General features: G+C 40.4%; 1 protein-coding gene across 1 annotated transcript in view; it reads left to right on the top strand.

Annotated features, from left to right (window-relative positions):
- acvr2ba (activin A receptor type 2Ba) overlaps window positions 1-21,604 on the top strand; it is a 63,250-nt gene extending 41,646 nt beyond the window's left edge. Inside the window, exons 2-11 of the mRNA XM_036589596.1 lie at window positions 4,285-4,492; window positions 10,155-10,261; window positions 11,133-11,281; window positions 11,883-12,026; window positions 13,203-13,346; window positions 13,734-13,882; window positions 14,002-14,116; window positions 14,815-14,953; window positions 19,856-19,986; window positions 21,090-21,604. Coding sequence (XP_036445489.1) covers window positions 4,285-4,492; window positions 10,155-10,261; window positions 11,133-11,281; window positions 11,883-12,026; window positions 13,203-13,346; window positions 13,734-13,882; window positions 14,002-14,116; window positions 14,815-14,953; window positions 19,856-19,986; window positions 21,090-21,284 — 1,481 coding nt within the window. The 3' untranslated portion in view covers window positions 21,285-21,604. The remainder of the gene's footprint in view (window positions 1-4,284; window positions 4,493-10,154; window positions 10,262-11,132; window positions 11,282-11,882; window positions 12,027-13,202; window positions 13,347-13,733; window positions 13,883-14,001; window positions 14,117-14,814; window positions 14,954-19,855; window positions 19,987-21,089) is intronic.
- The last annotated feature ends 431 nt before the right edge of the window (window positions 21,605-22,035 follow it).

Genomic DNA, 22,035 nt, shown 5'->3' with positions numbered 1-22,035 from the left:
TATAGCTGCATGCTTCATTGTTTAGTGGCCCCATCTAATGTTGCAAAGATTATACTCAACATGAATGATCAACCCACCCATTAAGATAGGAAGCATTGGTCAAACCGTTGTTTATTTGTTGGTTAATGGTTAATTTTTTAATTACATACATCCTTACTTTGTTCTGAGATTGCCTTTCCAATGCTGTTGTTGCAGAAGGCAGCATTATGTGAATAAGACTTTTAGCAGTCTTATTTTTTCCTTTGCGCTGTGAGCATCATGGTCAGCCACAGGTCCAGATAAGTGTTTCTAAGGGTGAGTAATCCAACAAGAGTACATTATTTTGGTTTAAAATAATGCAGGCCAGTCTTCAACCAAGTCACATGATTGATTCGCCGGTTCATTTGAGGTGCATCACAATCACAGTATATACCAGTTTTATCACAGTACTAGTGTTGTCTGTATCATGCAGCTCTAATATGGTCATTTTCATAGATTCTGCCTGACACAGAAACTGCAGCTCTACAGATCCAAAAGGACAAACCTTTTGATGTTTTTATCTCTGAAATATATCCCTACAAGCCGCCTCCTGAAGGTTATTGATCTTGGATCAGTATGAAAAGGCATTTCCTCTCTGGATCTGTGGGTGCACGTGAGGTGTTACCATCCTTGCTCTGACCTCACCTCTTCTGGGCTCGCACAAGGATGCGCTGCCCTTGTCTGGCTGTTCACTCAGCTCAGGCCGACAGACTGTAGACCACTATGCCTTATGTGGGGAATTTGTGCTGACAGTTTTTCATACTCTGTAATCATCCATTCTCAGCGAGGTTCATTATTCTGTGCAGAGCTGACAGAGTCAGGGGTGAAATTCATTCTCAGACTGGAAAACAGACATTACACAGATTTTCCTCACTGCTTCTTCCTGGCAGCAGCCAGGAGCATCTACAGTGCACCTTTTAATTGTCAGTTTGCAGTGACTGTACTTTATGTGGGCAGTGTGTTGGTTCATCCGATAGACCAATAATAATTCCTCCTATAGTGTGACTTTTTTTTTGCCCTTTATGCTGTTAATCCACAAATAAGTGCAGATGATGCAAAGACATACAGTGCAAAATAGTTAGACCATTTAGCTGAATGTCTGAGTCAGGGATGGTTCAGTCATGTTTCAAGTGAAAATAAGTCACCTCTCGATCACATCCTGCTGTGTAGTCCTAAGTAGTCCATTTTGTTCTCAAGACAGAAAAGCTTAAGAGAATAACATAAAATGAAAAGCTGGTCTGTTGGACACCAGCCACCTTGCTGCACTTCTGTTTCTTCCTGCACTACCTGCAGTGCCACCCTCCTCTCAGGGCCTAAAAGCTAGCGATGGTGTGAACGACCTGCAAGGTTTAGCAGTGTCTGAGTGTCGTAGATGTAGGCGTGATTGTGCGGGTTGCACATGAAACAATTTCAATGCAAAGCAACATTTCAGCAATGTTTTGCTGAGCCCAGAGAAGCCTCTGTGTGCTTACACTGTAGGGTTAAGGTTAATATTAATTAGGGTTATTGGTACCCTATTAATATTAATACCCTATTAATATTAATAGGGTAACATTAGTTAACTATATATTGTTCAGTGCTGTTTTTTTTACATTTACTAAAGATTCTAAGATGTTTCTGAATAAAAAGCTTACAAAAATAAAGTAATACATTTACTTAAGCGTCTAAAATGATTATAAGGTCATATGGAAATGTTTGGACAGTTAAATTAAGTGCACATACTCTACAGAAGACCAAGGGTGTTACATTTTTGGCGTGCGACTGTATACCCACACTAAAGTGTGATATGTCAAAACTGTCAAAAAATGTAATGACATAAAATGGCCATTCTGTCCACTACTACCTTGATGGTGTCAGGGCTGCTCACATAATAAGGATGCTAAGGCTGTTTCTGGTTGTTTTTGACAGATAAATATGCCCCACCCCTCCCTTCTTTGCCCTGTCCTGAGACTTTAATGGCCTGATTTTGCTTTGGGGCAATATAGTGTTCCTCCTAAAGGACGTCAACTCTAGCACACAGTCCTCCTGGATGCCCTTGAGCTTTGCTTTCTGATAAACGTAGCCTCGCTCGTGAGGGTGATGCAACCCTCTGTCGTCCTGCTGGAAAGGCTCCGCAGCGTTAGTGTACGTGCTACTCTGGGTCATTCACTTCATTATAGATAGGCCACGCTGTCCTCCTATAGGCTGCCTTCCTCTGAGAATTTGGCCTTGAGTGATGGTTTGAGGACAGCTCAGTCCCAGTATCACACCTCTGTGAAAAAAGACCAAGATTCTGACAGAGTCGGTGCTGAAGAAATGATGTGCCCTGATGTTTGAAATATCACCGTCCACTTTTATTGAGAGCACCAGCAGTGCAGGTTATGTTTGTGGACACCAGTGAGTATGAGGTGGGCTTGCTCCAAACTTTCCTTTCGCCTTGGCTTACATTGCAAAAGTGGTCCACCTGCTTTTAGATCTGTTGTTGGAGAAAAACGTTCACGCTTACTACAGGAGGACTGCTGGTATTAATTTACTACTGGTATTGTTTATGAGGGTACTGTAGGTCTGTTCACGCGATCAAACATTTAGCCTTTGTTAACATGATCAGCTTTCATTTTAGTGGTGTCTAAAATGCTGTTTGGACAAAAAGGGAAGCCGAGATGGCTTTCCATTATGACAGGAGGTCTCTCGCTGTTCCTTTTTGTGGCACATTGCCAAGTGCAGGCTGTGGCATGGAATGGTTTTAGAGGAGAGTGCACAGTAATTCTGAGGACCCTACAAGCTGTGTCTGGAATGTCTAGGCTCTTGGTTCTCAGCTGAACTGTAGGCTTTATATCACCTCACTGACCCTTTGCTAAAACTGAACAGTTTGCACAGACGAGAGCGTCATCTGAGTCAGACTGTTTGTTTTGCCAATAAAATCCTCCTCATAAAATAGTTGAAATGTACAAGCAGCTAATAATAAGGACATAATGATGAACAGATACTGCTAATGTGAAAACAATTGCTCATTTCTGAGGATCTTTTTTCACCAGCACATATACTTTTATTTTCCTGGTTAGTGAACCAGACTGCCAGTTAGTCACAGTTGTGTTTTTACAGCACGTGGGTGTTTGGTTGCTTCTGATTGGTCTAACTCATCTACAGGCAGTTCACAAGCTCGGAGTCAGTAAGTTAAGTTTTCTAGGGCTGGGCTGCATGTTTTATTATAAAGAGAGCAAAAATAGTCCCGTTTAACTGGATTTAGTTCAACACAGTATGGCATATTGAATAATCATTGCACTCATAGATTTTGATAGTTTTTTTTAAATGTAGCACTACTTGTTTTTTTTCACTGTTCCAATTGATCGGAGGTGTCACAGTATTATTTTTCTTTGCCATATCGTCCACCAAGTTTTCCCTACTTAAAACCTAAGGCAACGTTGTTGATAATGAAGGATATAATTAAATCTATATATACATAATTAAAATTGCAGCTCAGTGATTTGAAAATTGTACCCCTTAAAAATGATTAGACATCATTCACTAATATCTTCCTAACTTTTTTCTTAAATTTCTTCTTGAGAAAGATCCTAAGAAAGTCTGTCAGATTCATAAACCACAGCATTGTTCTGACCTTTGTACTCTTGAGTGTGTGTAGATTCTGTTCTTACCTAAGAACAAATCCCAAATAAGAGGACGTTGTTGAATGTCAGGATCTGACAGCAAAAACTGCGTAAGTGGGTTTTAAGAATGGTTGGAGAACGAGGCCTAGTGATCTTTCAGCCCGGCTTGGTTAATTAGGTATGGTACAGTGCAGTTATAAAGGGTGAATAAATACAATTGTGTTCATAATTTCAAGCATCAGAGGCATTAAATATTGTAATGTGTTTTTTGTCATGAAAATGTCGAAGTGCTGAGATATATTTTTGTCATAACACCCACTTCCTGACTAAAACTAATGGAGTATGAGAACGGTAAAACATGAAACATGCACGCTGACCAGTGTAAGAAGTTGTCTGAATTCTCTTACGACATAACTTTCATCAGTCAGCCCTGAGTGTCTGGTCAACAGAGGCTGTGCTGGGCCTGTCACCATTATTACATAATCGCCTGACTACAATTATTTAAGCTGGTGGCAATTAATCGTCACCTAAAATTTCATGACTTTGACAGGCCTGGGCAATGTGCACTCCATTATTTATCATATTTGTAATAAAATGCTCAGTATTTCCTAAACACATTCCAGCGAAGAGCAGTCTGTAGTGTGGACTTGAGCATCGCTGACAGTAATGTGTTTGTGTGTAGGACCCAGCCATGGAGAGGTGGAGACACGCGAGTGTTTATACTACAACATCAACTGGGAGATCGAGAAGACCAACCAGAGCGGCGTGGAGCGGTGTGAAGGCGAGAAGGACAAGCGCTCGCACTGCTACGCTTCTTGGCGCAACAACTCGGGAACCATCGAGCTGGTGAAGAAGGGCTGCTGGCTGGATGACTTCAACTGCTATGACAGGTCAGCCACAGCACACATACATGATATAGTACAGCAGTAGAGAAATGCTGCTGGAGACTCTTGAGCTACTCTACTTTGTATTAAGGGGGACAGTAACAAAAATGTTATGTAAATCTTGGTTGAGGTGAGAAGTCTCATCATTTGTCACTTAAGAAGTGAAGTAAACTGATTTCTTACTATGTGAGAAATGCTCTGATAGAGATCATCTGTTAAACTAGAATTGACAAGAATTCAGTTTTTCCCTGCTGCAGTCAGATATGGAGATATTAAACAAGTTACTGACCTTCCTAAGTTCTGTTGCCATTGATCATGTAATCTAAAGAGTCTGAATGAATAAATGAATTTTTAAGCCTACGCAATGATCCTACCAGGTTTTGAATTATGCAGTATGTAGTGATACACAGAACTCTACCTTTTTTTTATGAACAGGATATAGTTGGTACACAGGCAGCTGTGCTTAACATTTTTATTTAATTTTTATTTTTGTTAAAAGTGAAAGAGGTAGCATCACTCAAAAATACCACATAGACAGGCTCAAAAAGAAAGTTCAGCTCGAGGTTCAGGTCTCAAATGCAAAATCAACTTTATACTAATGAAGATATGGTGACAATAGTAGATAATTCAGTTACGTCCTTAGAAGCCGCATCCTTCACCAAGTTTTGACTGAGATCTCTTTGAATACTCTTATGACACTCTTGCAGTCATCAGATTCATCCACTCAGGGTAGGAGTCTGAAGCACAGCACACGTTTCAAAATGTTCTGTACATTGTGTGCAGTTACTCATTTCCAAACCCCCAAATTGTGCACTTGTAATTGTAATGTTTGTCAAAAAGGTAGTCACTTAAGAGGAGTCCAGTCGCTTCAGCCAAGTGGTTGCTGCAGCATTTTTAGTGAGTTAATTGCATGTGCATTATAAAAGACTTACAAAAATACATGTGGCCTAAAAAGGATATGCCTCCAGTCTGCCCTTATTGGTCAAAAGCTCAGCCCTGATAGGTCCAAGAGCACATTATGATCCAAAATCCCAAACTTAACCCCTTAAATGGCCAGCACCCAGGGTGGGCTCAGAGTGTTACTACACATCTGTAACCTAAGAATAACTCATCCAGTTTGTATTGTGGTCTATGTAGTCATTGCATAATTAGACTTAGTATGTGAGAAGCCTGGGATCCTAAGCGGTTAATCAGCCCCAGAGCAGGTAAGTTGTGCACCATAAGTTGCCATGGTGATGTATCTCGCTAAAATCAATCCGCTATCATAAGAGAGAAAATCCAGGCGTGGATCAAACTAAGTTCAAAGTTAGCTGGCTAAGCAAGAAATCCTACTTTGTGAGACACCAGCCCAGCCTAAACCAACAAATAGTGACGCTTTTGTCCTTAAACGTTGTCAGTTTTAAGCCATATCAAGTAAGATAAGACCTGCCTGCTTTCAGAAGTGGTATTTTTAGAAGCTATTTGACAAGAGTTTCACAGGGAGGAGTTCTAAAGATACACTAAAAGTCTGGAATATTGTCATTTAATAAGCAGTGAAAGGTTTACAGTTTTTATTAATAATACTGTCCAGTTATTTAATCTCACATTTTCTTTTGTTCTGAGTATATATTTTTTTATCCTGTGCTCACCAGTGACCTACTTTTGAGACTGCACTGGCAGAAAAGAGACTTTCAGAAATGTGCTATTGCTTTTAAAGTCAGTCAGGTTGCTTAGATCCTGGTACCTGATTTGAACCTGTGAACTCTTTATGCTCTTTATTTTAGGGTTGTCACAATTACTCAATTGAACTTGCCTACTCAGTTAACTAAATTTAGCATGTACCTTCTCGAAGAATGAGCAGTAACTAGCTTTTCTTATACCAAGAATTGGAGTCTAGTGCATTTTTTGCCACAAAATGTTTTACACTTGTTTTAATAAAGTGTTTTTAAAGTTTTCCAAGTTTCCAATAAAGTGTTTTGGGCTATATATATATTTTTTCTTGTACAGTTCAGGACATTGTCATTATTTGAACTTAAAGATGATTTTGTTGATTAATCAACACAATAATTGGTAGATGATTTGATTGCAAATACAATTCAGAGTGCTGCCACTGTAGCTTTGGGTTTACAAAGGCTTAAAGGGTCCGTATTCTGTTCTTATTCTTGTATTTGTTTTGTGCCCATGAGGTCCACTGAGGACATTTGTGGTATGCTTTTACATACCAATAAGATGCAAATAACATTTTACAACATCTGTTTATCCCTTGAAATTACCCAGGCTGTATTTATTACTGTGTCTGAAATATGTAAAGGGCCTCTTCTGATTGGCTTCCCTGTTTCGAGCCTCATTCAAAGAGACCTGAAACACTTCTTGTTTCAGCCTCATTGTGAATGGGCAGGGCTAAACTTCTGTAGGCTGAATAAGTGAATACATGTAAATGATTTGGTTTTTCTTGACATCATAGAAAACAGGCTGTTTTTGCATCTTAGTTTCAATATACATAGTGCAGCTTAGTTTCAGTTTACATATTGTATCAGCTCCTTTAATTCCAAAACAGTGATGAACATTTTCTATGATATGGTCCCTTTAATGAAAAGCTTCCTGTTGCATATGATTCAGAGTTGCACAGAGAGCTAAAATGCACAGCTTAATGAATCAGTTGGGAACCAGAAAGTACCTGGTTGCCTCTCGTTTATGAGTGTTTTATTTATCATCATATTCCAGCTCATCCGAATGAAAATTTTTACTCTATGTTCTGGGATTCGTCATGTAAAGGGGAATTATTTCATCATAGTTCCAGATGCTCAGCTTGTGTAGTTCCTCACCGTGGGAGTATTGGTGAAACAGTTTCCCTGCAATTGTATTAGAATGAAAGTGGGCCAGTCACCAAAACTACTGCTTAAAAAAGATTACTCCAGCAATCCCAGGTCGCTTAATCTTCAGGGCATCACCCGGTGTTGGATTATGCCGCTCACGCAGAGTGGTGTGGTGTTAGAAAGAAATACCGTTCGCCATGGTGTGGGTTGTCAGTGGATAACCGCACACCTCCAGGGTATTAAAGCACGCTGCCGCAGGTGGAGTCTAGCTGCTCAGTGTTGCACTTATTTGCCACTGCTTCCCCTGCAAGTTAAGACTGGTTAGATTTCTGTTCACTCACCCTCACTTGCCCATTTATTTGGCTGTAGAATCAACAGATGAGATGATACCTGAACTGAAACTGATGCAGACAAATGAACTTATTCTGCAACTTGTTGACCTTGTAAGTCTATCTGGATTAGCATTATGGAGAAATAAAAAAAAATATATTTCAGTAGGGTTACAAATGCACTAAAATGCAGAATTTTTTTAGCACAGAATCCCAGCATTATCCTCAAAAAGATTTACTCAACTATCAGTTTGAAATATTGGTCAGTTTCAGACATCTGTCAGATATTGATGATATCTTTTGCCTAAACAATTATCCGCTATAACTGTATGATTCCTACATCATGCATCCCTAAGTTTTAGAGATAAACACCAATAAAATGCTGTAGTATGAGAATTCTGAGCTGAATTCTGATGTCCGATCTGCTCAGCTCTTCCGGAATATCATAAATGTTTCATCAAATATAGATTTGAGTGATTTTTCAAATCAAATCATCTGCCCAATGCTAATAATGAACTGCCAATACCGATACAGTCCCAGTATCATTTTGCATTCCTACGAAAAAATAGTGAATAAGGGGGTGGGCATTGGTGAGCTTTGTGCCTGCGCTGTTGGGTTATGCCTCTTAGGGGTGAGTGGTCTCCTTTAGGTCATTCAGCTCACCTCTCATGCCCCTGCAATGAGGGCAAAGGCCCATGCCCTGTCCCGGCCTTACAAAGAGGGCAGTGCTGAATAACGGGCCATGTGCCACAGAGCGCTGACTGAGCATTAGTCAGGGTGTGCCCCATCAGCAGAATCATCACACTAGTGCTAGATCTCTCCCTCTTGTCCCCACTGCTGAGGTCAGTAAGGCACTCCTGCCATATCTGGTCAGCAGCCATTCTTCTGCTTCATTCTGTGGACTGGAGCCTGGGCATGAGGAGGTGCTTGGAGTAGAAGTGCTTAGTATCTTGAAGTGCCACACTCTGAGATTAGTGACGCACCGAAACACTGAAATAAAAATGCCTGTGTGAAACCGAAAATAAAATTCAAGACACTTGATCGAAACCAGAAACCCAAAACCCATTTTTTAAATCTATATTTTTTAATTAAAAATGCAATTTTATTTGTGCTTTTGAATAAATGTGCTACACAGCAAAACTGCAAGGTAATAAAGGGAATACCTTTTTACTAAAATGACTGAAATATGTAGGCTACAGTATGTGCCAGAAAATCCAATGTCCTCAACAGAGAATGGTGCCTTGAACGGTCCAAGGCAATGAATTTCATTCTTTTTTTTAGTTATGCTTTGTTTTTGTCACTTTAAAAACCGAGGCTAGTAGTGCTTGCAGGGACTTTCCTTACTGCTTCTATTTTGCTGTATTCTATGTGTCGAGTGTCCTGTTTTCAAGTGGTATCAAACCTGTAATGGAGGAGTTCTTGAGTGTCATACCTCCTCTTAACATGAACATCACTGTAAATTGTCTGTTGTCCCTCATAGAAACTGTGAATTGGCTCCGTGCAGAAAACTTTTTCTTTGTCCTCTGTTGATCTTCTCCTACTGTTTTATCTGTCTAGACTGACCGGCACAGGAAAACAAAGGGGGGGGAAAAAAGCCAGTGTTTTAAATTACTGTTTTGTATTTTAATTGTCAAGCAGAATGCTTTGTTAAGTGTTAGGTTTTGGGTTATGACACTATTAGTCATATTTAAACTTTTTTCTGTTTATGCTGAAAACCATAAGTATATTTTTTGGGATGTTTTCCCTTAAAGGAACGCTGTAGCATTTTTAAACCTAATCTCTGTCAGATGCATCTGTAGCGTTTGGTACCTTGGAAAAGAAATAAAAGCTCATTGACCCAGAACACTCTTATTATAATAGATGCTGGTGTGCACTTGCTCAGTTCTATCAGTCATCGTTATGTGAAGCTTGTATTTACAAAGAACTCGTACACAAATTCTTTTAGCCGAATTATTTGTGAAGGAAGCTTAAATCTGTGTTGATTCTTTCAGAAATGGGAGTTTTCCAGATTACCTTACCAGTGTAGTGATGTGGGGAGTTTTCTCAGGTGTCTGATAGCACATATAGTAATGTTTTTCAAATCTTTATACATAGCAACTGTCCAGTGGCTTCTGTTAGTAACTGTTTTGAGTCAACATTTTTTCAGTTCTTTTCCAAGTGCAGTGCAATGCATCAGTTACTGTCTCAGGTCTTGACCAAATGATACAGATGCAGCAGATCGAGATTAGGTTGAGCAATGCTAGATTATTCCTTCAAGGTGGAGGACCACACTCACTTTTCTTACAAGGAATTTCTTGCTTACACTTGGCATTGGCGTCTGGTCACTGTGATCCAATTGTGTTGATCAGCTCATCATAGTGTACACCCCTTTTTTTTCATACACCCCTTTTTAAACATAGCTTCTGCATCCAGTGGCGTCAGAGCAGAGTAGGCATGGCCTCTACAGGTTACACTATGTTGAATGCTTTATTAAAAAAAATGTTTGCATTTGCAGTGCAGAGCATTCCAGGCTATGTTTTAACAGGTCTTTTCCCCAAACTTTAGGCAAGAGTGCGTGGCCACTGAGGAGAACCCACAGGTGTTCTTCTGCTGCTGTGAGGGCAGCTTCTGCAACGAGAGGTTCACACACTTACCTGACGTCAGTGGACCAGGTGAGCAAACGATCCTGCACTTTCCTTGCACTTCTGTATTTACAGCAGTGAGTACACTATAATGCCCTTAGCATTCGGCTTGTGCTTGTTGCTTCTTGTTAGTGTGAAAAATATCAGATGAATTTATTGAAATGCAGAGCAGTAGTGCACTCAGTCACACTAATTCTTTGCCTCCTCCACTAAAAGACTGCTTTGTACATTTATATATGCTTTCCTCTGCCTATTTCTTTACATCACCGATCTGGGCAGAAAACGTTCAGCTCATTCAAACAGATGTATGCTCTACATAATACACGACATGCCTTTAAATTTCACTATTGGTTTTAATTTTCTCTTCCATTACGTTAGGTATTAAGCATTATAAACATTGGACATCCCTCAACTTTAAAAGCACTACGCCATTTAAGGCATGCATTGCCGGTTCATGGTCACAGCTGAATGTCTTTAGATTAGATTGGAAACCCATGAATGGAGATGTGCACTGTTATCCACAAAAGAGTTGGCTTACCCTTTATTTACAGACTGAGGCAGATGAATCTATCCTCTTTTCTCTTTCAGGAGAAAAGAGTATATATTCTACAGCTTACTTTGAGCCCCCTCACCCTTTGGTTGCCACGCTACATGAGCTCTAGAGTCTCTACAGCCAACACTGTCCTTGCCAGTTTAACGGAAGGAGGATCTAATATGTATTTATCAGCCCCATACCACCACCACTCGGTTGCTGTGGGTTTTATCCATAGTATTAGCTGTCATCATCTCTCTCTCTCTCTCTCTCTCTCTCTCTCTCTCTCTCTCTCTCTCTCTCTCTCTCTCTCTCTCTCTCTCTCTCTCTCTCTCTCTCTCTCTGATGTGTAATATTGTGTCTTTTCAGTTATCGAGCCACCTCCTGCCACTCTCTCTCTGTTGAACGTGCTGGTCTACTCCCTGCTGCCCATCACCATGCTTTCCATGGCCCTGCTGCTGGCGTTCTGGATGTACCGCCACCGCAAGCCACCCTACGGCCACGTGGACATCAACGAGGTTACACCACTACTTACATAACCCCTTCTTATTTCTTTACCTCAAGCCTTTGTTGCTGTTATTTGCTGTGTCCTCCTCCCAGCGAACATCTCTCTCTCTCTCTCTCTCTCTCTCTCTCTCTCTCTCTCTCTCTCTCTCTCTCTCTCTCTCTCTCTCTCTCTCTCTCGGTCTTGCTCTTCTGTTTATTAGCCTCTGGTAGTATACAGGTTCTCTTTCAGCCCAGTTATGCATCCTCTACTGTTTTCTAACAGGTCCTGCCTGTCATATTTTAGTCCACCTGTACTGATACCTTGTTCAGTATCTCTTCCCTAATGCTTGTCTCCATCTAGTGGCTGTTTGGCCAAATATAACTCAAATTTGCTTGTACAGCTGTCTTTGTTAATGACTAATTGAATAGGTAGAAAGAATACAAAACATAAGATTTGTGCTTGTTTTGTGCTGTGTTTATTTAGTGCTTAATGCTCTTAACTAATACAGCAGTTGTGATAAATTAAACAGTGAGGTCCTCTCACATGTAGGGTAACTGTTTTCCCTCATTTATTATTCATATTACCATATTGTATTTTGAATGTTGTGTCTAAACTATTTTCTCTTTGATCAGGATCCGGGTCCAGCCCCACCATCTCCTCTAGTAGGGCTGAAACCCCTGCAGTTGCTGGAGATTAAAGCTAGGGGGCGCTTTGGCTGCGTGTGGAAGGCCCAGATGATGAATGAATATGTAGCTGTGAAGGTCTTCCCTATTCAGGTTTGTGCTTAAGCCAGTGCTTTTAAGCCTATTTTAGCTGAGACCCCCTCCTTCTATTTCACCCTGAGACACTTCAGAGCAGCTTCCTTTAAATTCTGGTGTGCACCAGGCACGTGACCTTAACAGTGGCAGTACATTAGCTCTGTTGTAAGCACATCAGTGATAAACACGTGCTGCATTGCTAGTCAGGATTATAACATACAGCAGCTTCCAAACAAATGGAAAATATGGTGTTATCAGCCATAAATTTCCTTTGACAGACTTTTGACAGCTCTTTTGCAGCTCGATCATTCTGCACAAAGTGACAGCTACTTTTTTTTATATGTTTTTGTTTAGCGTAATTAGTTAATCACAAAATGTGGATGCCAGCTAGTTAATAAACTTCAACACCATTTCATAACCTCAGGGTTCTGTTTAGCTCTCACATAGACTACATGAAGGTGCATGCTGGGTGAACGGGTTCCTCCTCAGAGAAAATCTCTGAGACGTGCTTTAAAAAATCTGGGATTTTCTTTAATTTAAACCTGAGATTGTATGACAAAGTTTTAGAGCTTTGAAAAATGTAAAACAAAGAAAAGTAAAAAGTAAACAAGTAAAATGAACAAGAAATATTCAAGATTCTGCACTGCTTCTAGATTACGCTTTGTATTTTTGTATTAAATAAGAAAAGAATGCAAAATAGAAGCATCGGCTATTGTCACTAGTAGTCTCAGACTTTTGGACCCCACAGTTTAAATGATCAAATTCGCCGTTTTTCCCCCAAAGTTAACCGCTTGAGAATCACTGCCTGAAACAACACAGTGGCCTCCAAATATCTCTGTAAACAACATAATTTATAACTATTTATAGGAAAAATTTTAATGCGGTAAGGGATTAAATCTCTTTGTATTCTCGTTTTTTGTTTGTTTTATACAGAGAGATTTTGCACACTAATTCACCAAATATTTTAAAGTTTTGTTCACAGGATAAACACACTGTTCAAGGATAATGCCAGTGTAATGCTGAATTAAATACAGTGGTGGTGATCATATTTTATTTTTCCTTTCATTTTTTTCATCTGCCACCATTTCTACCATGATGCATGAATATTTTTGGACTAGGTTATCAAACCTGAAAAAAGTGTCAAACCGTATTACCCCTAATGCTGGCACTTTTTTTCCCCCCTTTGCGTTTCAGGACAAGCAGTCATGGCAGAATGAGCGAGACGTGTTCACCACGCCTGGGATGAAGCACGAGAACTTGCTGCGCTACATTGCTGCGGAGAAACGAGGGACCAGCCTGGAAATGGAGCTCTGGCTCATCACAGAGTTCCATGAGAAGGTCAGTGGACAAAGTCCATAACTGTTTTATGCTGTTCCAATGTACGTTCATGTACATTCATTCTCGTATTCTTTTTGAAAGCGCCCAAATGTAGGCCCGCACTTCAGTTCTTCAGTCTCATGGTTTAGTAGTTTAAGGCTTAACCTTAGCCTTAAAACGAATATGAACCAAATAATTTAAATGCTGGGAAATGTTCTCACCACTCATTTGAATTGATAAAGCCCCTTGGAGTGGTGAAACGTCTTCATTATACCACAAATACAGTCTCCTTGACTTACTGCTGCTAGACATTACAGCAGGGCTCATTGTTGCTAGAGTACATGAACAGGTATTAAATAGGTATTAGATAGAAGGCATTAATAATAAACATGTGTCTCTGCTCTACAGGGTTCTTTGACTGATTATCTGAAAGGCAGTGTGGTAAGCTGGAATGACTTATGTCACATTGCTGAAACTATGGCTCGTGGACTGGCCTACCTCCATGAGGATGTACCACGGTACAAAGGAGAAGGCCCCAAACCTGCTATTGCTCACAGGTACTGCACCAACGGATAACTTCAGAGCTGTTTTTTTTTTCTTACAAAGATTCACAGGATATGTGATGTTACTGCTACATTGCAAGATTCATCCAAACATTTACTCTGTTAACCCACAGGGACTTCAAGAGTAAAAATGTGATGCTGAAGAATGACCTGACTGCTGTCATTGGTGATTTTGGGTTGGCGGTAAAGTTTGAGCCAGGAAAACCACCAGGAGACACACATGGCCAGGTGAGAATGTGAACATGACCAGTGATGGACATCAAACAACTGTAGCTAGTAAGGTTGGATGCAAGTTCAGTCATATCACAGACGATAACAGATTCACAGAATAGCTGACTTGCAAGACTGCACAGGCTAGAATTTACGTGAGCAGTCGATTACTCGTTCCAAGTCCTTATTTACACTGTAGGCGAATGTACAAATTCAAATAAACTGCTTTACAGTGATGTGGTACTCTCAGAAGTATTCTTCATTTCTGGTATTTGGACTTGATATTGAATTGTTCTGTTCTGCTGGGGTTTTTGGTGTGGAGAACACAAAGTTCTCAAATTGAGCAGCCATGTGAAATTATCATTCTTATTTTTTTTTATTTATTTAGTTTTTAACCTTATAATGGCTCTGTATAAACTTAGTTACATTGAAACTGTAACTTCGTGCGGATAATTTTTAGTATCTCATAAATGCAAACATAAGGGCAGTTACGTTCAGCTGGTGCCACTGGCCACTGGAATGCTCACCTTTGTTTTTGAGAAAAGCTGGAGCACAGTAGTTATGGAGGTTATTAGATGTTGACACTGCAATTCTCATTTGGTGTTGGCCAAATGATCAAGTGGTCTAAAGTTGTTAGATATTTTTAGCTAGAACATTGCCTTGGTTTTACTGCAGTTTCACAATGCGCAAGCTAAACCATTTCACCCTTCTGTCAGGTTGGCACACGGAGGTACATGGCGCCCGAGGTGCTGGAGGGGGCCATCAACTTCCAGAGAGATGCATTCCTGAGAATAGATATGTACGCCATGGGACTCGTGCTTTGGGAGCTGGTGTCCCGCTGTACAGCTGCTGATGGTAAGCATTCAAACTTTCTCATAACTCCACTACAGTCAGGTCTTGAAAGATGAAAGCTACCTGTGGTCCTGATAGATAACCACAAGAAACCCTGAAAAACATTTTTGTATTTAGAAAAGAAGGACCAAAAAGATTAAAGAAAAAGACTAAAAGAAACTTTAGGGCAGGGCGTACACACTTTTAAAATCTAAACAGATTTCCAGAACAAAGAGCATCAGAAACTTCACATCAGTTTATCACAGAATTTCTTGTCTTTATGTTGTGAGGGCGCTCACACTACAGGACAAGGCAAAGAGAGAGTATAACACACCTAACGACTTGCAGGCCACGAGTAAGAACTCAAAATCCCAGATCTGCTCAGATGTCACGACACAAACAAAGCCAAATGTGCTGGACCAGACCTATTTGTGCTTTTCTGCATAGTGAAAGCACAAACTGGGGATTAAAATTGGGTTGTGAATATATATCACAGTGAGAGCTGGAGAAATGTTTTACTAAAAACTGGCAGCTGGCTTGAAATTGTAACGAGAGTGACAAATCTACATAGGAGCATGAATTTCCCCATTCCACCCTAAATGGTGCAGCAATTATTATAAAGCTTCAGATGTCAGAATGTAACTGCTGGACCATTTAAGGTGGAATGAGAAAGTTCAAACAAAAAGCTGGCGAATGCTCTTATTAGAAAATGTCACCAGCTTTAAAGGAATAATTAGGATATTTTGTTAGTCTCAATCAGCTTATCAGGGGTGTAAGTAACAATATTTAACCGAGTCTGGACTGAAATAACATTAAAACACACTAAAACATTTAAAACACTGAGTTACTACGCTGTATTAAAATATGCATATGCTCAGTAGGAAAAATTGTTAGAACCCTGGTGCTGGCTAACCATTTTGTATTGAGATGTTTGAGAACTAAAATAATCATACTTATTATTTAGCACAAGAAAAAGCAAGGGAGGCTGAATCCTCACTGTCAAACAAGCAAAGGCATGTAGAAGCTAAACGAAATCGTGACAAGCGATGGCAGCAAACCTGATGGCCAGCATAGATTTTGGAAAGGGGGGTGGAGGGAGGGGTTTCAGTTGGTTGCAGTCAATAAACTCATCCACTAGAGGTTACACACAGCTCCTTTATGAGCCTGTCCATACCAGTTTCACCACAAGAAGTACATTTGTAGGTCAAATGCTGCCTATCCAACCCAAACTGCTGAAGATATCACAGAAGATATTTGAAACAATGGGTAAATTCTGAAGTAGCGCTGTTTTAAAGAGATGACTCAAATAGAATGCTTACAACACTGACTACATAAAAAGTCAGGAGTCTGTGCATAACAGTATTATCCTTGGTTAAGAACTCTAATATAATTAATTGTAGAATCTGACTCCTACACTTAAATCTATTTTTAAAACCCTCCCTGTAGCTGTTTTTCATGTACCAACTGAATCTCCGTGATACACTCTTGAAGTCATTCACCTGATTAATTATGTGGGGATATTGGAGGGTAAATATGCAGCCGATGTAACTGGTGACAGTATGCAAGAAGATATGTGACATTTGCTTAGCCACACTGTGGCAAAACATTTCCAGTGAGATGCATTTTTATGCTAGATCACTTACGTGATATGTTTAATTGAATGTTTGTGTGGGCTGACTCATGTTAGGTTTGCCACAAGAGCACTAAGAACATGCATTAGTGAGCGCTTCAGCAACATAGGGCCATGATTGTAACCCCATTGCTCATGCCAAGTTGGCTGGCCATAGATTAAGCAGAGGAAAAGGCTGTAAAAGCTGAAACTGAAAATGCTGAAGCACCTAAATGGGCTATATAACACAATAAACTAAAAAGGGTGGCAGTTACATAATATATACGCTATATGGCCTGAAGTCTGTGGACACTTTTTGGATTTAGGCACATCAAATCAAGCATACAGCCATGCAATCTTATAGACAAAACACCCGGAATAGAATGGGTCATACATAAGAGATCATTCATTTTCAGTGTATCACAGTCACAGATGCCATCTTTTCAGTCAGTTTCTGCCCTGCTAGAGCTGCCCCGGTCAGCTGTAAGTGCTGTTATTTTGGAGCAGTTCTGTCTAGGAGCAGCAGGAGCTCAGGAGTGAATTGCTACCCACTTAAAAAAGATGGTTCTTTAGTAAAGAAAATTGTTCTGTATAGAACCATGAACACTCAAAGAATCCTTTGCATGGTTAAAGGGTTCTTTGCATCATGAAATGGTTTTTCAGATTGATGGAGAATGTGTTGTAGATAGTTCTTTTTGGAAAGGGTTCTATAGAACACCAAAAGGTTCTTCTATTGTCACAAGCTTGACATCATAACAATAGCTGATTCCTTTTTGGTGCTATATGGAACCCTTTTAAAAAAAGTTCTATATAGAACCATCTACAACGTATCAATCTGAAGAACCATTTAGTTTTTTTTAAGAGTGTAGGCCACACAGTCTCACAAGATGGGACCACTGAATGCCAAAGCAGGGTGCATTTGAAAGCATCTGTCCTCAGTTGGAACACTCATTATAAAGTTCCAGCCTGCTTCTGGAAGCAACGTCAGTGTAAGAACTGTTCATCAGGAGCTTTGAGTTTCTGTTCTGTTCAGCTACACGCAAGCCTAAGATCACTATGTGCAGTGCCAAGCAGTGGCTGGAGTGGTGTAAAGCTCATCGACATTAGGCTCTGGCAATGTGCAGTCGCATTCTCATGCAATGAACTGGCAGTTTGCTGGATGAATGTGGGTTTGGCAGATGACAGGTGTACACTTAACTGGCTCTGTATGCATAGTGCCATCGGTTTGGTGGAGGAGGAATAATCTGGGCTGGGTGGTTTTTCATGATTTAGAATCCTTAGTTCCAGTGAAAGCAAATCATAACGTAGCATACAGAGACATTCTAAAGAATTGTATGCTTCCAACTTTGTGGTGACAGTTTGGGGAAGACTGTTGTGTTTCAGCATGACCATACCCCCTGCACAAAGTGAAAAATAGTTTGCTGTGAGATTTTGACTGTCCTGCACAGAGCCCTGACCTCAGCCCTATCCAACACTTTTGAATTGAATTGGAATTGAGACTGAACCAGTCCAACACAGTGCCCAAATTCTCTTGAGGCTGAATGAAACTGAATCCTCAAAATGTTTAAAAATCTATTGTAATAATTTTCCAGAAGAGTGGAGGCTGTTATAGCAGCAAAGGGGATGACAAAACCAATGTTCATGTCCGTTGTTTTGAAAGTAGATTTTCACCAAGCACATATGGATCTGATGTTTGGGTGTCCACATATTTTTGGCCATACGAAGTACGTTGAGCCCTCGTAGCATATATTTGAACTTGTATGTGTGACGGTTTTATTTTTCTGTTTTGCTGAATTACTGAAAGTTGGGGATTTTGAATTGATTAATCATATGTGGTAGGGTTGCGGGAAAAAATCGGTTCTTAGATGCATCGTGATGTGGACATGCACGATTCTGAATCGTTTCATTCAACGTCAAAAATTGATTTTCTAAATATTTAATTTATAATGTAATGTTGACGGAACGCAAAAGGCGGAACTTGGAAGTGGGTAAGTGCAGCGCCCGGACAGTCTGTGGCGGCACATAACAAAAACACTACTGGATGAGTGAGAAATCCGACCGGCTCCCTCTGCATTAAAAGCCAGGTTAGATCAGGAGTCACGACACAAATGATAAGAAGAGCCATTTTGTCCTTTCACCAAAAATCAGACCACCTTGGGAGCCACAACATTTAATGTCCAGTATGTCTCAGTATGTGAAAATGTCCTAGTATAAACTAAACAATGTAAACGAAAACGCGGACTTGCTCTGCTCTGCTTAAAGCTTTAACTACAGCCGCATTTCTTCCATCTCCGCCAGAAAACCTTTCCTCAAAAAGTTTAATAGTCCAGCTTTCGGCTGTTTACGAAGTCGCTTCTCAATCGCCAACTTCTTGCTGAACTTTCGTGTTCCACCTTAAATTCTGACTGAGGAGCCAGAGGTAAATGCAGCACCATTTAAGGTGGAATGGGAAAATTAGAAAGAGAAGCGACTTCATCTTCGCATCTTTTTAGTGTTTGACAGTCTCTCTTTGCAGATTTAACGTATCAGGAAACCAACTGCGGTGCTTATAAATGCGAATAAGTCCATTCATCTCCAAACGCTCGTCTGTCTTTCTCTTTTCCTTTTTCGTTCGCTACTAGCCAGGCGAAACCTCGCTGCTATGTGACCTGCAGTCTGCACGCCAATTCTCAGTCGTTGAGAACCAGGGCTTCCGCGTTATGTTGCACACGACCCGTCTCGAAGATATTTTACTGACACAGCGATTCCCCCCCACCTCCACGAGACCAAAACCGAAGTTATAAAATCACTAAAGAAAACGGGCAGGACGGCTATAATGTGCTGCATGGTCATCCATTACCACTGGATCTTATTTCACCGTAACAGCGCATGTTATCACAGATGAGTGGCAGCAGCGTCTCCAAACAAGAGCAGTGAATGAGAGCCTTCCAGTTCACTTGCCACATCACTTCCATTTGTTTTATTAATAAAAGATATTGGATTATTGCATAGTTGCATTATGGATCATTACAAATACCTAGCTTGAAAAGTACCAAGTCCTCAGACAGTAAGAAAATAGAAATCATGTATAAAAAAAAAAGATGCATCGAGATGCATCAATAATTGTTTTATAATCGCATCGCAGCCCTCTGAATCGTAATCGAATCGTGAGGTGCCTGGGGATTCCCACCCCTAATATGTGGTGTCTTTTACAATGTACTTTGATGTTGGACCCCAACCACAAAAATGATTCTTAAAATGAAACAGTGCATCCATAAGCGTAGTACCACTTTAATCAACATTGTAATAGAGGTGATTGTCTGTGGTTGTATTTCCAGGTCCTGTGGATGAGTATATGTTGCCATTTGAGGAGGAGATTGGGCAGCACCCGTCCCTGGAGGACCTGCAGGACGTGGTAGTACACAAAAAGCTGCGGCCGGTGTTGAAGGACTGCTGGCTGAAGCATTCTGTAAGTCCAGTGTACAGTGATTTCCTTGCTGACTGTTTAAAATTTTTCTTCATTCTTTTTGCCCTCAAACGATTGAAATAATTGTGAATAATTGCATTGCCTAGTGTAGTTAATCGTGATTGTGATTGCTCACAATAATTCAATAAAATTGTTTAAGTATGTAAAAGAACAGACCACATGAATTTAGCATGAACGCAGGCTGAACATGAAAATAAGATGAGCGCAGTTTCCAGTTTTCCTCTCTGATGTCCAATGAGAGCAGTGGTGGCTGCCTGACCCAGCTCCACTGCGATTGCAGCCCTCTTGCTCTCATAGCACTGTGCCACATCTAGTTTCGAGGGGAACTGGAGTTTTCCACTTTGATTTGGTTAGTTTGCTGCTGGTTGATTTATCCGTGGTTCTTTCTCCAGTACTGTCCAGTGTAGTTTGCTCAAGGCATCCTCCAGTGCTAACGTTACAGATATTACTGAGATTGCTTGCGTCAGCAGTGAGTTTTGCTTGTAGTTTAATACTTCTGGCTTGATGGACTATGGTGATAAAAATTCACACAGTGGCAGTGGCTGGAAATAACTTCATTAAGCCAAAGTTATTCACCGGCAGCCAGTTGCACCAGCTGATCATAATTTTAATTGAGCCTAGTTTCAATGTAAACTGCCAACGTTCATATTTGTGAGCTACTAGAATTTAACCGGTCGCACCAAGTTACATAGTTTCAACATAGCAACAAGTTATACCTTAAAATTTAAAATTTACTGCGTGTAATGTTTCCTGTGTATGTCGGGTAGCGTGACTGATAGGCTGCAAAGAGTGAAAACGTCAGTGCGACAGTGTTTTGATCTACAATCATGTTACGCACTACTAGTTAAGATGTACTGTAAGTGTCTGTGGTGCAGCCGAAATTCTGTGTCTCTAGTTTTAAACTAACTACTCTCAATGTGAGGTTTAGGACTGACTTTTCACCCCAACTTACGATGGAACTTGCGTTCACCTGGTGCAACTGGCTGCAGCTTTTTATTCATATTTGCTGTTCCACCTTAAATAGTGCAGCAGTTCAATTCTGATGTGTGTGTGTGTGTGTGTGTGTGTGTGCACGTGCGGAGCAGGGTCTGGAGCAGATGTGTGAGACGATAGAGGAGTGCTGGGACCACGACGCCGAGGCACGACTGTCGGCAGGCTGCGTAGAGGAGCGCATCTCACAGATCCGCCGCCTCACCAGCGCCCCTACCTCGGACTGCCTCGTATCCATGGTGACCTCTGTCACCAACGTGGACTTGCCACCCAAAGAGTCCAGTATCTGAGTCCTACTGCAGTGCTCACAGTGAAGAAAAACTCACAAATCTGAAGCAAACGAAACAACCCTCGTCTTTCCAGACTCAGCGGATCTCAGACAACAACATGAATGCAGCTGCTATTTTATCCTGACATTTTTTAAATTAATTATTATCATTATTATTATTATTATTGTTATTATTATTATTAATATTATTATTATTATTATTCTGATCGGATCAATTCTACCAGCACACTTCTCTACTGTATTTTTATCAAGAGAGGAAAACACAAAAGTTAAACAAAAAAAGAAACAAAACAACAAAACAAAACAAAAAAAAACAAAAAAGTGAAAGGACATCTCAAAGCGCATTCAGGTGCCGACTTATGAATGCTGACAAGGTGCAGGTACCTCAACTTTTTTTTGGTTTCAGTATCCTCTTTATATTCCTAGTTTTCTGTCTTCTGGACAGGACTTCCTGAGGCAAAACCAACCAACCAACAACATCAACTGACCATTCACCATGTTGGATAATACAACAATGCTGCAAAACCTGAGAGGAACATTATGACTGTTACACACAACTAACCTTCCTCAAGGGATTTTTAGTTCTGTATTTTCTTTTTTTTCCTCTCTCTAACTGTGTGCTATTCAAAATTACGGAAAACGTGTCTTTTACGGAACTAACGGGTGTCACGAGAACACAACAAAAGGTGGAAGACAACTGGACTTTTTTTTTTTTTAACTTTTTTTTTCCATATGATTTTGTGGTGTTGAAG

Source organism: Colossoma macropomum, unplaced genomic scaffold (assembly GCF_904425465.1).
Source record: "Colossoma macropomum unplaced genomic scaffold, Colossoma_macropomum, whole genome shotgun sequence".
Lineage (NCBI taxonomy): Eukaryota > Metazoa > Chordata > Actinopteri > Characiformes > Serrasalmidae > Colossoma > Colossoma macropomum.
This window is presented reverse-complemented; position numbering and strand designations above follow the sequence as displayed.